The 16,584-nt window shown below is 43.9% G+C and overlaps 1 protein-coding gene across 2 annotated transcripts; it reads right to left on the reverse strand.

The window, feature by feature from the left end:
* Window positions 1-2,816: 2,816 nt before the first annotated feature.
* LOC114081791 (glutathione S-transferase theta-2B-like) lies at window positions 2,817-8,320 on the reverse strand. 2 transcript variants are annotated; one of them, XM_071609129.1, is made up of 5 exons: window positions 8,209-8,320; window positions 5,033-5,120; window positions 3,610-3,760; window positions 3,393-3,524; window positions 2,817-3,026 (listed from the first exon to the last, which is right to left on the reverse strand). In XM_071609129.1, exons 1-5 carry the CDS (start codon window positions 8,318-8,320, stop codon window positions 2,817-2,819), a joined length of 693 nt encoding a protein of 230 aa, XP_071465230.1. The 2 variants fall into 2 exon arrangements, with proteins under 2 accessions (XP_071465230.1, XP_071465229.1); XM_071609128.1 differs by having other exon boundaries at window positions 3,351-3,524.
* Between the last annotated feature and the right edge of the window lie 8,264 nt (window positions 8,321-16,584).

Genomic DNA, 16,584 nt, shown 5'->3' on the forward strand with positions numbered 1-16,584 from the left:
TCCAGAGACAATAGCACAGGATGCAGGGACATCACCCTGACCTGCACCTGAGAAGGGTGACAGCTGCAGAATCTGAAAAAAAGCCAAAGAGGGATTCTATCACCTCTGCCAGAGGCAGGCAGGAGGCCAGAAAGCACCCCAGGCAGGGGAGTGGATGGACACTGCGCTGCCGCTCCAAGCATTCCTGCAGCAGCACGAATTTTTCCCATGCCTCTCTGCTCCCCGTTATGGATCAGCATCCACTTATCAGAGAGAACATTCGACCTTTGGCTTTTCTTGGAAATGACTTGCTTCACTTAGCATGATATTTTCAAACTCCATCCATTTATCTGCAAATGACACGATTTTATTCTCTTTTAATGCTGAGTAATATTCCATTGGGTATATATACCACAGTTTCTTTATCCATTCATCCATTGCAGGGCATCTAGGTTGATTCCACAGTTTAGCTATTGTGAAGTGAGCTGCTATGAACATTGATGTGGCTGTATTACTATAGTATGCTGATATTAAGTCCTTTGGGTATAGGCTGAGGAGTGGGATAGCTGGTCAAATGATGGTTCCGTTCCAAGATTCTTTTTTTTTCTTTTTTTATTAGTTGTTCAAAACATTACAGAGCTCTTGACATATCATATTTCATACATTTGATTCAAGTGGGTTATGAACTCCCATTTCCGTTCCAAGATTCTAAGGAATCTCCATACTGCTTTCCAGATTGGTTGCACCAATTTGCAGTCCCATCAGCAATGTATGGGTGTGCCTTTCCCCCACCACATCTTGCCAACATTTATTGTTGTCTGTATTCCTGATAGCTATGAAAGGAAATCTTAGAGTAGTTTTGATTTGCATTTCTCTAATTGCTGTTGATGTTGAATATTTTTTCGTATATTTGTTAATTGAACATATATCTTCTTTTGAGAAGTGTCTGTTCAGATCCTTAGCCCATTTATTGATTGGGTTGTTTGTTTTAGGGACATTAAGTTTTTTGAGTTCTTTATATATTCTGGAGATTAGTGCTCTATCTGATTTGTGTGTGGCAAAAAATTTGCTTCCAAAATGTAAGCTCTCCATTCACCTCATTGATTGTTTCTTTTGCTGAGAAGAAGCTTTTTAGTTTGAGTCCATCCCGTTTATTAATTCTTGATTTTATTTCTTGTGCTTTGGGAGTCTTGTTAAGGAAGTTTTTGCATTAGGAGTCTTGATTAACTTTATTGCTTACTTTTTATTCTTTATTGGAGTGTCTGTTAAAAGTAAAATCATCCAATTGTAAACAACTGAAAAGCACACAGGGTGGATCAAAAAGGTTCAGGCTGCCACCACTTATCCTCAACCCCAGGGGGATGCAGGAAAAAGCCTAGAAGAGCAAGTTAGGGTGCCCCTAAAAGTACGAGGAATCTCTGAAAGGAAGAGGCAGCCAGAATAGTGTCTAAAAGGGCTGCCACACACCAGCCACCCCCAGGGCAGTACAGCCACAGTTTGGTTGCTGCTTGGAGCACAATAGGTAATGAAGAGCATAAAAGCAGGTTGTTAGGAAGTCCATTCGTAGTTGTCAGTGACATCTACCATCACCTACCAGAATGTATCCACTGTCAGCTACATGGCTTCCTGTGAAGAGCTCTTGAGAAGCTGGAGCACCCTTAGGAGATGATACCATGGGTCTAAGTACTACCATTCTTGGAAGTCTGAGTTCTCAGGAGCCCCTCCTCTAGCACCTAGGTTTTCAAGATTCCAATGTCCTTCCTTGGTTCCTAGTCCTAGGAATGGGGACCAAGGGCGGGGCTTCTTGCAGTGATACTCTCTGTGATAATCTGGTTTGTCTGTATTTAGGGTTCACTAATACCTGGATACTGATTCTTTTTAATAAATGTTTTTTAGTTGTAGATGAAAACACAGAATTTTTATTTATTTATATGTGGTGCTGAGGAACGAATCCAGTGCCTCACACATGCAAGGCAAGCACTTTACCACTGAGCTACAGTCCCAGTCCTGGATACTAATTCTTTATATTGAATTCTCTCTGTTAAAATAACTGGTGTGATACACATGGAGGTTTGTGTAACCATGTATGAATCCTACTGTTTGCTGTTACTGTGAAACTGTCTTGGAAGACTAGTGCTTGTTAAAAGAAACCTTTCAAGTTTCTTAGACTTCAAAAACAACTAGTATGTCCTGTGAAACATCATATTCATCCTGTAATAGTCTGCAATTCTAATTGGCTACTTAATATTTTGTTCCCTTGCTAATAGTTTTATATGGTGTTTGATATTTGTGAGATTTCTTTAGTTAATCATATGGGTCACTGGGACAAAATTTTATCCCATACATATAATAGAACAATGTAATAAAAACAATAATTCTTGGTTTCTTATTCATAGTCTTTTTTTTTTTTTAGTACTGAGGATTAAACCGAGGGCTTTTGCTTGCTAGGATGTTATATTCTCAGCCTCCCTTTTTTTTAAAAAAATCATTTTGAGATAGAATATGGCTATGTTGTACCTCAGTCTCTAAGAGTAGCTGAGATTACAGGCACAATCATGCCCACTAGAATCTTTACTATTTTTAAAACACAGATGGTGTTTGCCAATTTTTTTTTGGTTTTGTTTTCCTTCATGTAATTGATTTTTAGGAGCTCTTTATATATTGTGGATTTAGTCTCTTATTGGTTATATATGCTGCACCTGAGAATTCCTGTCAAACATACCTGATGTTCTGCCTCTGCAGAGCTCCTCCTGGAGCCAGAGACAAGGGACTAGAACAAAAAGAAAAAGATAAAAAGGGGCAAGAAACAGAATGAGTCTTTATTCTAGTCAGATCACTCAAGGAATCTTAGAAATACGAAACAGCATATTTGTTTGGCTCTCTGGTGGGGGCACAGGAAGTGTTTTTTTGGTCATCTGTTCCAGAATGTTGAAGATGGGGCCATGGGCCTCCTGCCACAGCTCAGTACCCAGGGACGCTTCCATACATCCACGCCAGGCTGCAAGTCGTGGCCGTCCCACAAACACATCATTGCCAAGAGCCACGGGCTGCGGGGACAAGGATGGGAAAGTTGTGAAGATACTGAGGACCCAGAGCTGGGAACACAGCACAGATGTAAGGGACATGATCCCTTCCCCAACCTCTACATGAGGCCCAGGTCAGAGAAGTGAACCCCAGGGCCTGAAAGCAGCCAGAGTAACACCACTAAGCAGGAAGCAGAAGGTCAAGCTCTGTTCCTAGTTTAGCCAGAGACCCTCTCTGTGATTCTGGGCAAATCCTGGCTTTCCCCAGGCCATATTATTTCTGACTTGTGGGAGTGGCAATAGAAAGAGTTCTGCCCATAGCCACTGCTCTACTGGCCTATCTCCTACCTGTATCAGCTCCTCCAGCAACATGAGATCAGCCAGCGACACCTGCTGTCCCACAAGGAAGGGCTTATCCCCCAGGAACTTGGACTCCAGTTGCTGCAGAGCATGGTCCATATAGGTCCTGTTGCGTTTCACCTTCTCCTCAGGCACCTGGGTCCCAATAAGTGGTGCAAGCACCTGATGTGGAATAGGTGGGGCTTAATCGTGACCCTTCCCCCTCCCAGGTCCCTGAAGGGGACTATCCCCAGATGGCTCTCCTCACCCGGATCCACAGGGTCACCCCAAAGATGTTTCGGATGTTGTCTGCATGCCAGCCCAGGTACTCATGGATCTGGGAACGGGTCTGCAGGTCAGATGGGTACCAATGGTCTGCTACCTGGTACTTACAGCTCAAGTAAATCAGGATGGCTGAGCTGGAAACAGGGATAGGAAGAGGGGCTGTAAGGACCCTGGCTCTGAACCTTTACCTCCCAGTGCTTCCATCCCCCAGTGGGTCCTTGGGGCTTCTCTGCATTTGATGGATACTTCTGTCCTCACTCTCCCCTATTCCCACCTCTCTGATTTCTCCTTTTCTTCCTGACCCCTGCCCTCAAAATCCCTTCCTTCCTCTCTCTCTCTCTCTCTTTTTTTTTTTAAGTGCTGGGGATTGAACCCAGGGCCTTGTGCCTAGGCAAATGCTTTACCACAGAGCTACACCCCTAGCGTTTTCCTCCATCTCTCAGCCAGACCTGTTTGTCCTTTCAAAGACTTGTCTCTGGGACAAGTCTGGGCTGCTTCCTGCTTATCTCAGCATCTGCCCTATAAGGTAGAGGCTCTTGTTCTCCCTTTTGTATATGAGGAAACTAATGCTCCAAACAGTTAAATGAAATTGTCCCAAAGCTTCACAACTCAGAAAACTGACTCTCTTGTCCCCTGGAATCCTGCATGGAGCAGGGACACAGTGGGCTTCCATGGATGCTTTTGAATGTCCACACATGCATGGGTCAGCGATCAGAAGGGAAAGCATATTCTCAGGTTTCCTTGTCAGGTTCCTTAGCCATTGCTTTTTTGTGTGTGTGGGGGAAGTACTAGGGATTGAACCCAGGGGTGTTTAACCACTGAACAACATCCCCAAAGCTTTTTATTTCTTATTTTGAGACAGGGTCTCACTGAGTTGCTTAGGGCCTCACTAAGTTGCTGAGGTTGGGTTTGAACTCATGATCTCAGCCTCCCAAGTCACTGGGATTACAGGTCTGTGCCACCATGCTCAGCAGCCATTACTTTCAAAGTCTCCTGACCTCTTGTCCTCTTCCTGCATGATGGGAGAACCCACCAGGAGCTATGCCTTCAAGCCCTGGCACTGGTCTCCAGAGCCAGCTTGGGCAGTCTGGGGCAGGGAATATCTGAAAAGTCTGGAGAGATCCTTTTCAGCTTCCATTTGTTGAACCTACTCTCTGTCCAACAGTGGACAAATGTCTCCTTGACCTCTTCTCCAATACCCCTCAGTCTGGGAATGGAGAAGCACTAGGGACCAGCAGAGGAGGCTATAGACAGAAGCAGGGACAGGGTGGGTCAGTCCCTAGTAACAGATCCTGCTCTCCCCCAACCTTTTCCCTCACTGCCCCACAGGGTCTGCAAGAGCCCACAGGAGGAGGGGTGGGAGAGGCTGGAAGGCTCAGGAATTAGGAGAGAGGGAAGGAGGATACCTTTCAGTCAAGATGAAGTCACCATCTTTGAGCACAGGCAGCTTCTGCAGGCTGTTAATCTGCAAGAACTCCTTGCTGCAGTTCTGCCCTGAGGAAGAAGTTTTTTTTTTTTTTTTTAAATGTTATTCACCACATCAATAGACTTAAAAATAAGAACCATATGATCATCTCGATAGATGCGGAAAAAGCATTCGACAAAGTACAGCATCCCTTTATGTTCAAAAATCTAGAAAAACTAGGGATAACAGGAACATACCTCAATATTGTAAAAGCAATCTATGCTAAGCCTCAGGCTAGCATCATTCTGAATGGAGAAAAACTGAAGGCATTCCCTCTAAAATCTGGAACAAGACAGGGATGCCCTCTCTCTCCACTTCTGTTCAACATAGTTCTCGAAACACTGGCCAGAGCAATTAGACAGACGAAAGAAATTAAAGGCATAAAAATAGGAAAAGAAGAACTTAAATTATCACTATTTGCAGATGATATGATTCTATACCTAGCAGACCCAAAAGGCTCTACAAAGAAACTATTAGAGCTAATAAATGAATTCAGCAAAGTGGCAGGATATAAAATCAACATGCATAAATCAAAGGCATTCCTGTATATCAGCGACAAATCCTCTGAAATGGAAATGAGGACAACCACTCCATTCAAAATATCTTCAAAAAAAATAAAATACTTGGGAATCAACCTAACAAAAGAGGTGAAAGACTTATACAATGAAAACTACAGAACCCTAAAGAGAGAAATAGAAGAAGATCTTAGAAGATGGAAAAATATACCCTGTTCATGGATAGGCAGAACTAACATCATCAAAATGGCGATATTACCAAAAGTTCTCTATAGGTTTAATGCAATGCCAATCAAAATCCCAACGGCATTTCTTGTAGAAATAGAGAAAGCAATCATGAAATTCATATGGAAAAATAAAAGACCCAGAATAGCAAAAACAATGCTAAGCAGGAAGTGTGAATCAGGCGGTATAGCGATACCAGACTTCAAACTATACTACAGAGCAATAGTAACAAAAACAGCATGGTACTGGTACCAAAACAGGCGGGTGGACCAATGGTACAGAATAGAGGACACAGAAACCAATCCACAAAACTACAACTATCTTATATTTGATAAAGGGGCTAAAAGCATGCAATGGAGGAAGGATAGCATCTTCAACAAATGGTGCTGGGAAAACTGGAAATCCATATGCAACAAAATGAAACTGAATCCCTTTCTCTCGCCATGCACAAAAGTGAATTCAAAATGGATCAAGGAGCTTGATATCAAATCAGAGACGCGCCATCTGATAGAAGAAAAAGTTGGCTACGATCTACAGTCGGTGGGGTCGGGCTCCAAATTCCTCAATAGGACACCCATAGCACAATAGTTAATAACTAGAATCAACAAATGGGACTTACTCAAACTAAAAAGTTTTTTCTCAGCAAAAGAAACAATAAGAGAGGTAAATAGGGAGCCTACACCCTGGGAACAAATCTTTACTCCTCACACTTCAGATAGAGCCCTAATATCCAGAGTATACAAAGAACTCAAAAAATTAGACAATAAGAGAACAAACAACCCAATCAACAAATGGGCCAAGGACCTGAACAGACACTTCTCAGAGGAGGACATACAGTCAATCAACAAGTACATGAAAAAATGCTCAACATCTCTAGCTGTCAGAGAAATGCAAATCAAAACCACCCTAAGATACCATCTCACTCCAGTAAGATTGGCAGCCATTAGGAAGTCAAACAACAACAAGTGCTGGCGAGGATGTGGGGAAAAGGGTACACTTGTACATTGCTGGTGGGACTGCAGATTGGTGCAGCCAATTTGGAAAGCAGTATGGAGATTTCTTGGAAAGCTGGGAATGGAGCCACCATTTGACCCAGCTATTCCCCTTCTTGGTCTATTCCCTAAAGACCTAAAAAGAGCATGCTACAGGGACACTGCTACATCGATGTTCATAGCAGCACAGTTCACAATAGCAAGACTGTGGAACCAACCTAGATGCCCTTCAATAGATGAATGGATAAAAAAAATGTGGCATTTATACACAATGGAGTATTACTCTGCATTAAAAAATGACAAAATCATAGAATTTACAGGGAAATGGATGGCATTAGAGCAGATTATGCTAAGTGAAGCTAGCCAATCCCTAAAAAACAAATGCCAAATGTCTTCTTTGATATAAGGAGAGTAACTAAGAACAGTGTAGGGACGAAGAGCAGGAGAAGAAGATTAACATTTAACAGGGATGAGAGGTGGGAGGGAAAGGGAGAGAGAAGGGAAATTGCATGGTAATGGAAGGAGACCCTCAGGGTTATACAGTGGAGGAGGTAGAGAGAGAGGAGGGGAGGGGAGGGGAGAGGTGGGGAGGGGGGAGGGTGGAGGATGGGAAAGGCAGCGGAGCACAACAGACACTAGTATGGCAATTTGTAAATCAATGGATGTGTAACTGATGTGATTCTGCAATCTGTGTATGGGGTGAAGGTGGGAGTTCATAACCCACTTGAATCAAAGTGTGGAATATGATATGTCAAGAAATTTGTAATGTTTTGAACAACCCACAGTAAAAAATTAAAAAAAAACAAAAACCTGTTGGGGCTGGGGCAGAAATTGGACCTCTTACCCTCCCTCTTTCTCTCCAACCAGGGTCCTACTGGGGCTGGGCTGTAGCCAGAGGGCCCATCAGTCCCACCCACCTTTCTGGGCCTCCTAGGTTGGGCCTAGTGCCCTGGGAATAAGGATGGCCTCCCTTCCCTGCCTTCCAGGGACAGCCAGGTGCTGTGGGTGGATCAAGAAAAGTTATTTAGCAGGGATGGGGGAGGTGATGGGTAAACAGGAGGGGCAGCACAGTGGGGTGGCTTAGCTCTTCCAAGGCCTCAACGATTAAATGAGTGCCTTCAACATAGGAAATCTGAAACCCCCTGTGATTTTTCTCCCCACTCCACACAGGAGAAAGTATCCTCCTCCTCCTCCTTTGTAGCGCAGCAAGCTAAAGTTCAGAGAGGCTTGTGACCTGTCTAAGGCCACTCCGTAGAAGGCGGCGCTGCAGGAGAAGCCGCTGTTGTACAGACTGGGAGGGTGGGGGGGCGCTCAGGGAGGAGCCCAGCCTTGGGCCTGTGGATGCACCGGGTCTGCCAACACGCTAACAGTCGCTCCGGGGCCACCTTTGAGAAACTGCACCGTGCGCCTCTGGAAGGGGATGCCGTTCTTCTTTGCGAAGATGAAGACAGAGCGGCAGGGCTGGGACAGCAGGTCCAGGTAGAGCTTCAGACCCATGGCGGGGTTGGCGCGGACAGCGATGACAGCAAGGAAAGCGGAGACAGTGTTCTGGAGCAGCAGGACAGGTAGACTCCGGGTGGCCCCCGACATATAAGGGCCCAGACTCCGCCCCTTTTGTCAGTGAGGGCGCATCCCGCTCCACCCAGGCAGGTGTCTACGCTCGCCCCGATTCTGTGTCAGGTCTGTCATATCCCCGCCCGCTTGATCCCGCTCCGCCACCAGATTCCTGAAGAGGACCCATTCTGGGCGCCAGGCTAGGAAGGGAAGGCCCACGTCGGAGGGAGTTTCGCCTTGGGGATGCTGTGCAGTGACGTGGTGGGCGTGCGCTGGGGGACAGCAAGGCTTTGGATAGAGAGTAGCGGCCTTATTTCCCCCACCCCGAGTACCAGGGACCCAACCCCAGTTGCTAACCTCACCCTACCCTGGAAATGGAAATGGGCGGGCTCTGTCCTCCTGGAAAATCTCCAGGGCCCAGATTTTAGAGGTTACTTTCAGAATTTTGTTTCTGGATTCCGCAACTAATGGAAGAATGGAGGCAAGGGTGGGTGGTGGGGGGGAGGAGTTCTTTCACTCCCAGCTGTCAGGTGTCGCTGGAAGGGATCTAAAGCCTATTCATTCGGGGATCACCTGTGCAGGTGTGTCCCAGCCTGGTGGGAACCTTGCCTTACGGAAGAACTTTCTACTTTCCATGGTTCCTCAGCAGAGCAGCTGTGCTCAGAAAGCTGGAGCGCAGACAGAATGGGGTCAGGAAGACCAAGAAGCAGGGGACAGGCTGGAATGACTGCACAGGAACATCCTCCTTCCTCTGACTCTCCTCACCCCATCCTCCCATCTTCCCAGGGGCCACAGTGATAGTACCTGGCTGGGCACTGATTCTGGCTGATTCTTTCTGAGTATCTTTTCCCCTCTGGTCAGTGACCCAAATGGGGGATCAGAACACTTCCCTGGGAGTTGGGGTTTTTTATTTGTTTGTTTCTTTTTGAGATCCTGATCTCCCTATGCTCTCAGACTAGACTCTGTTTCAGCCTTCCAAATAGCTGGGACTACAGGTGAACGCTATATTGCCTGATTTACCCAGGAGTTTTGAAATTGGAACTCAGGAGAAAGGCAGTCCCTTTGGAGAGATAACTGTGGGCTGGGGTGGCCTCCAGTGACATTTCCAGAATTCACTGAGCAGGCTGGTCCCGGAGGGAGAAGCTGACACACAGAAAAAGAAACTTGGGAGTGAGGAGAAGGTTCTGACTGCAGTTCTTCCAGTGGCCTGTATACCTCTCCTCTCCTAGGATTGAATGTTTGCAGGAAATCCAATGTTTTTCTTTTCTTTTCTTTTTTTTTTTGGGGGGGGGGGGTGTTCTTTTTTGAGTCTAAACCAGTTGGCATTGAATTTCCACAGAAAAGAATTCTGACAAACACAAAAAAACTTCCAGGTGAAGCTTCAGAAGCTCTAATGGGCTAAGGATTCGTCTTGTGTTGGGGTTTAAGTGTGCAGAGTTTAGCTCCCTCAGGCCTGACTTTTTGCAAGAGCTGTGGCTGTGATTTAGGTCAGCTGAGGCTAACCTCAGGAGGAGGAAAAGTTCTCTTCCCCTTATCGCAAGGCACAAGTTCTGCATGGTTTGGCCAAGAGGAAGAAGCTTCCTGCATACTTATCCTGGGAACAGTACATTCTAAAGAAACAAATGCATCCTCAGGGGATTAGATAATGTCTACAAAGAACTTTAAGAGGGTACTTATCAAATGAAAAGGAACAGTCTGAATCTAGCTCTGTGTATCCGCTGAGGCATGATATTTGGGCAATGTGGGTAAAGTGTTATTGAAGAATTGCTTGCTTTGTTAGAAGAAGAATATAAAAGGAACTTGCAAATAAACCTCAGCATGCAGTTGCAATTGCTGCCTTGGCTCTGCATCCCCTGTGTCCTGGTTATCTCGCGACCCTTACCCAGGGACCCGAACGCTCTAGACGTTCACAGTCTTGTGTGGAGGGAAGTTGGAAGAGTAACTGTGCCAAATAGAAGTTTATATCTACTAAAGGACCTGATTTGGTCCCAGAAGATTTTGAGAGTTTCCTGCATTAGTCCACTGCAGATTCCGATAGGCAGGCTCTCCTTGGGATGGTCACTTCTCATAATCAGACCTGGCTCATACGCTGATGGGCCTCTGCATTCCTCTGGCCTCTGTCCACAGTGATAGGGCCTCCCACCTTCAGGCTCAGGTGCCTAATTATGCTTTACCCTTGGCCATCTACCCTTGGCAAGGACTTCACTTGGCCACTTAGCTTGTCTCTTCTTAGTGTAACAGTAAAAACAAATGTGACTCCATTCTGTAAAACAACCATGCCAAGTAGAAGGGTCATGACTGGGGCAAGATGTTCTTTTCCTTTTGCTACAGAAACCTTTAAGAACACGGAACTACCTAATGGGCATTGTTTCTGTAACTAGGGTAATGGGGCTCTGTTTCTGTAACTGGAGTGATTGGGCTAACTGTGATTGGTTAGGCTTCCTGCTGCTTGACTGCACTCTCCTGCTTCTGTAACCTGGCTTGCTTGCATTGGCTAGACCCCCCCGAACATCCCTTTTGCGGTTTTCAGGCTTATAAGGAGTGCCCTTGCAATTGTTCAAGGCTGATCATGGGAACAGCTTTATGTTCTGGACAGTTGCCCCGGTGTGCTTCAATAAAGGCTTGATTCGATTATACATGAGTGGCCTGGAAGTCAGTATGAAACCCCAGGACAAAGCTTCAACTGTAACATTAGGTTAGTCAACTTTTTGTTGCTGTGACCAAAATACCTAACAAAAGCAACCTTGAGGAGGAAAAGTTTATGTTGGCTCACAGTTTCAGACATTTCAGTCCATGGTTGGTTAATTCCATTGCTGTGGGCCTGAGGTGAAGTAGAACATCATGGTGGAAGTGTGTAGTGGAGGAAAGCTCGGCTTGTGAGACCTAGGAGGAAGAGGGAAAGAGAAGTAGGGGTCAGAAAGAAACCCTTCCAGAACATGCCCCCAATAGGCTATTTCTTTCTACTAGGTCCTACCTCTCAATAGTCCATTTAGCCATCAATGGATTGATTAATCCACTGAAGAGATTAGAGTCCTCATGACTCAATCATTCTGAACAAATGAGACTTTGGGGGACATTCAAGATTCAAACCATTAACATTCCTCTACCTTCAACCTCTTCCCCTCTATTGCCTTCTTTCCCCACTACAAATATTGAGTCTTGACCTAAAAATCCTCTTGCCTTATCCTTGTCTTCCTTCTTAAACACATTTTTTCTGCTGTTTATCAGGTGTCACATGGCTTCATTGCAAGGTTATCAACATCTATGCATCAATCACCTGCCCCTTGCCCCCTGCAACTTGGTTCTGAGGCCCCAAACTCCAGAAATCTCTGAAGCCAGCAGCCTGAGGTGGTCTCTTGTGGCCAACTGCTGGCTGTCCCCTCACCTCTGGAGAGACTGGGGAGAAGGAAAAGCCTTAGCTAAGCCAGAAAGAGAAGAGAAGGGCGAAGGGGAGGGAATGCTAAAATCTAGACCTTAAATTCAAAGGCAGTGGTGTGTGGCAGGGGAAGGTGATGTGACAATTACACATCTTTGCTATGAACAATTGTTGAAGAGTGATGCAGGGAAAGACATGGATTCTAGAAGAAGTTGGTACAGCACCCTACTAATGTAAGCAAGATGTCTTAGTCTGTCTTGTGCAGCTATAACAAAATGCTACCAACTGTGTAACAATTTATTGGTTCACAGTTTCAGTGACTGAGAAGATCTAGGGATAGGCATCTGTCAAGGGCCTTCAGGTGTATCATCCTATGACAAAAGTGGAAGGTCAAAGAAAGAGAGAGAGGAGAGAGAGAGAGAGAGAGAGAACAAGAGAGTGTGTGCAAACGCAAGAAGTTGAAGTCATAGCTTCAAGTTCTTCTAGTATTAGTATTAATTCATTCTTAAGGGTTGTGTCTTCATGACCCAAATACCTCCCATCAGGCCCAACCTATCAGTGTTCTTCCATCAGGGATTAAGTTTTTAAACACATTCTTTGTGGGGGACAAATTCAAAACACATTAGAGGGAGTGACATCTCCTCCCTGTAATAGATTGAATAGATATCCAGGTCCTAATCCCCTGTGTTAGCTTTGTGTTGATATGATCAAAATACCTGACAACAACAATTTTAGAGGAGGAAAACTTTATTTGGGCTCATGGTTTCAGATGTTTAGTCCATCTGGGCCAGTTCCATTGCTTCAGGCCAGGGGCAAGGCAGACCATGGCTGAAGGGCCTGGTGAACAGGGAGAAGCTGCTCAGCTCAGTGACCCACCTTCTCCAGTCACTCCCCACCTGCCTACAATTACTGCTCAGACCATTCACACCCAGGTAGGCTGATTAGGTTGCAGTTCTCACAATCCAATCATTTCATCTCCAAACATTCCTATATTAACATAGGAGCTTTGGGGGGATACCTCATATCCAAAGCATAACACCCTGGAACCTGTGAATATTGCCTTTACACCTAAAGAGACTTTACAGAAGTGATTTAGTTAAGGATATTGAGATAAAGATGAAATCCTAGATTATCTAATTGAGCCCTAAATTCAGTCACAAGTGTTTTTTTTTTCTTTCCAGTATTGAGGATTGAATTCTGGGGTGCTCTACCACTGAGCTACATCCTCAGACTTATTTATTTATTTATTTTTAATTTTGAGGGTCTCATTAAATTTGCTTAGCTGCTGAGGCTGGCCTCAAACTTGCTATCCTCCTGCCTCAGCCTCTGGAATCACTGGGATTATGTATGCTCCACCATGCCAGGCTGTAAGTGTCCTCATAAAAAGGAATCAGAGGGAAATTTGACACATAAGACAGAAGAAGATGGAAGCAGAGAGAGTTTAGAAGATGCTACATTGCTGGTTTTGAAAATGGAGGAAGGTGCTATAACCAAGGAATGCAACTCAAAAAACTGGAAAAAGTCAGAAAACCAATGCTTCCCTATAGCCTCTGGAAAGCAAGTGACCCTGATGACACCAGTGAAGTAAATTAGATTTCTGGTCCCAAAAATTGTTAAGATTATAAACTTATGTTATTTTAGGCCACCAAGTGTGTGGTAATTTATCGTGCCAGCTACAGAGAAGTAACACATATTTTATCAACAGAAAATGGGCTACTGCTGTAAAAACAAATCAACAAACCCTTATATATAAGTATGGAATTGGGTGATGAGGAAAGGCTGGAAAAGATTTGAAGCCCTTAATAGAAAAAGCCTAAATTACATTGTACAGACTATTAGTAGAAATATGAATGTTACAGACTCTGCCTGGGAAGGTTCAAGAGGAGTGAGAAGCAGTAGAGAAAGCCTGTATTGCCTAGGGCATAAATAAGTCACCATAAGCAGACTATTGGTAGAAACATCAACACTAAAAACACAGCTGAGGGCTGGGGGTTTATTTCAGAGGAAAAGTGTTTGCCTAGCATGCATGAGGTCCTGGGTCGATCCCTGGCCTTGTTTTCTTTTTCTTTTTTTTTTTAATATTTATTTTTTAATTGTAGTTGGACACAATACCTTTATTTAATTTATTTATTTTTTATGTGGTGCTGAGGACTGAACCCAGGGCCTTGCACATGCTAGGCAAGCGCTCTACCACCGAGCCACAACCCCAGCCAAACAAACAAAAAATATAAGGGCTCAGAACAAATGAGGAACATGTTTTTGGAAGCTGGAGTAAAGGGAATCATTCCTTAGAAGGGGAACCTACATACAAGCAAAAATCTTAGCTGAATTGTGTCCTCTAGTTGTATGGGAGGCAGAACTTGAAATGATGAACTTGGATTTTTGGCTGAGGAGAGTTCCAACTGAAATGTTGAAGATGCAGCCTCATTTCTTCTTGTTTATAGTGAAAATCAAGATTTAAAAAAAAAGATTAAGTAAAGGAAAATCTATTAAGCAGAAGAAGAAGAAGAAGAAAAAGGAGAAGGAGGAGGACGAGGGGAGGAAGAATCAGAATCAGTATTTGATGGTTTGGGAATTTTTTTTTTAATATTTATTTTTTAGTTGTAGTTGGACACAATATCTTTATTTATTTATTCTTATGTGGTGTTGGGGATCGAATCCAGGGCTTTGCCCATGCTAGGCAAATGCTCTACTGCTGAGCCAAAACCCCAGCCCAGTTTGGGAAATTTTCAGCCTTTCCAGATTGCAAAAATTAGGAAATTCACTATTTGGAAAGTAAACTCTATCCTGGGGTTTCACTGATGACTTTGATCCACAGGAACTCAGCCCCTCTGGGCTGTGTTTAAAATCTTGACTCTGTTGTTCATTATCTGTGTTACCTTCAATATATCATTAACTTCTCTAAATTCTGATATCTCTTGCTGTCAAATGAAATGATAATTACTACTCTCACAGATGTGTCATGAGGCATAATTTTCAAAATATCTGTAAAAATAACCAAACACATTGCCTGATTTGATGTCAGCTTCTTCATGCCTTATTCTGATCAATATTTTGTGTGCCCATTTTCCATATTGCTATATAGTCTATTTATTTGTAAGTTAAGTTGCTGCCCAGTGTTCTATCAAGGTGATGTATGATCTTCGTTTATTAATATTTAATTTATCATTATATTTGATTTCCTGAATAGGCACAGATTTATCCTCTGTCCTTTGTATGTGACACACATTATTTGCCTAACATGAGACCCCAGTGTCACTTTTCCTCATTGCTCTGGTAAGATTCACTCTATGTTCCTGGTTTAACAGGGCAACGTGGTAATGAGCAAAGGACACTTCTAAGCTGTAGATGGGATGTGTCTGGAAATAGGCCATTTTCTGCCTGAGAGTCTTCAAGACCACCTCTGAGTTCAATGATTTCACACTGCTGAGTTGTTCTCACAGTGGTTTGTACTCACATAGTCATATTTATGAGTATGTTTTACTATAGCAAACAACTACAAGCAAAATCAGCAAAAAGCAAAATAGCACATGGAGCAAAGTACAGAGAGCACCAAGCACAAACTTGAGTTACACAGGACATGCATAATTTCCCTAGCCACAAGTAGTGATAACACATTCGAAATGATGCAACTTGGGAATTTCTTTAGAGCCTTTTTGCCCAGAGTTTTGGCTAGGGGGGCCAGTCATGTAAACCCCTCTGCCTGACACATACTGAAACTCTAGAATCCCTAAAGGGGATTGCACAAATAATTTAGGCTTAATGAGACACTCCTTTATGTTAATTGTGAAAATCTAAGCTCCTAATCACTAGCCAACAGCCAACTTTCTAAGTGGGAATTCCAAGAAACTGTAGTTAGGCCTGCGAAGTTAACTCTTTTTCTGTACAATTCACTCTCTTAGCCCTTGGCCAAGGAATCTTTAAAGCAAAATTACTATCAGTAGGACCTCATTCAGCTAGGTGAGACTGTAGTGGCACCCCCTTTCTCCACAGAAAAGTCTTACCTGGGCTTCTCCAGAAATCTCCATCATGGCTGATTTGGGGACCGTCAAAAAAAGAGTCTGCAAAAGAATTCAATATAGATAAACTTCCTATTTTTCATGTTGCCCTGTTTTACTTGGCCAGTGGCCAGGAAGATACCAGCACTCCAGGTGCTGGACACCCCCTTACTAGTTTTTCACAAATGTATCCAGTATAGTAGTTTGTAGAAATGGGCAAACAAGGCCTTTGGCCTTGAGCTGGGCTTCACAAAGATGTCTACATTTTTAAGATAAGATAAGATATTAATTGGATTCCATGGTAACAGCTGGCAAGGTGAGGAAAGAAAGGGGGAGAAGAAGCTCTCTCCTTCTCAGGTGTTGTCCTTGAAGGGTTAACTTGCCCAAAACAGTGAGAGAAAAAGCTGCTTTTATGTAAACTTCTGCAGACTGTGAACTTCTGAGCCCTTCCCCTTACATGCTGGGTATAAAATTCTGAAACTACCTGAACTCGAGTTTCATGGGATTAATTGATTACAGCAAAAGCTGTGCCCTCTAATGGCTGCAGCCAAATAAAACAGTTTCCTGCTATATTTGGTGCCTTGCCTAGTCTGTCCCTACAACAAGACCAGCCTATAATACTGATCTCACTTATGACCTTTAGCAGTCCTGTGAAAATAAATCCCATTAACCATAAGATTCATTTTACAAGGCCCAGTGGCTTCCTCCTTACTTTTCCACATAAACCTTTTTACCTGGCCAAAGGCATTGATTTGGGCACAAAACTATGGTGAAGCTGACTTAATGCCTTCCAGAGCTGTCGTGATAGTCAGGACCCACACACCATGGTACAA

Source organism: Marmota flaviventris, chromosome 1 (assembly GCF_047511675.1).
Source record: "Marmota flaviventris isolate mMarFla1 chromosome 1, mMarFla1.hap1, whole genome shotgun sequence".
In the NCBI taxonomy this organism is placed as follows: domain Eukaryota; kingdom Metazoa; phylum Chordata; class Mammalia; order Rodentia; family Sciuridae; genus Marmota; species Marmota flaviventris.

Excerpts from the sequence above, each read along its gene's own strand:
- LOC114081791 (XM_071609128.1), bottom strand. The coding sequence starts at position 8,320 with ATGGGTCTGAAGCTCTACCTGGACCTGCTGTCCCAGCCCTGCCGCTCT. Across the intron at positions 3,761-5,032 it reads GACTTCATCTTGACTGAAAG|CTCAGCCATCCTGATTTACT; the intron begins GTATCCTCCTTC and ends CCCTGTTTCCAG. Across the intron at positions 3,525-3,609 it reads GGGTGACCCTGTGGATCCGG|GTGCTTGCACCACTTATTGG; the intron begins GTGAGGAGAGCC and ends ATTCCACATCAG.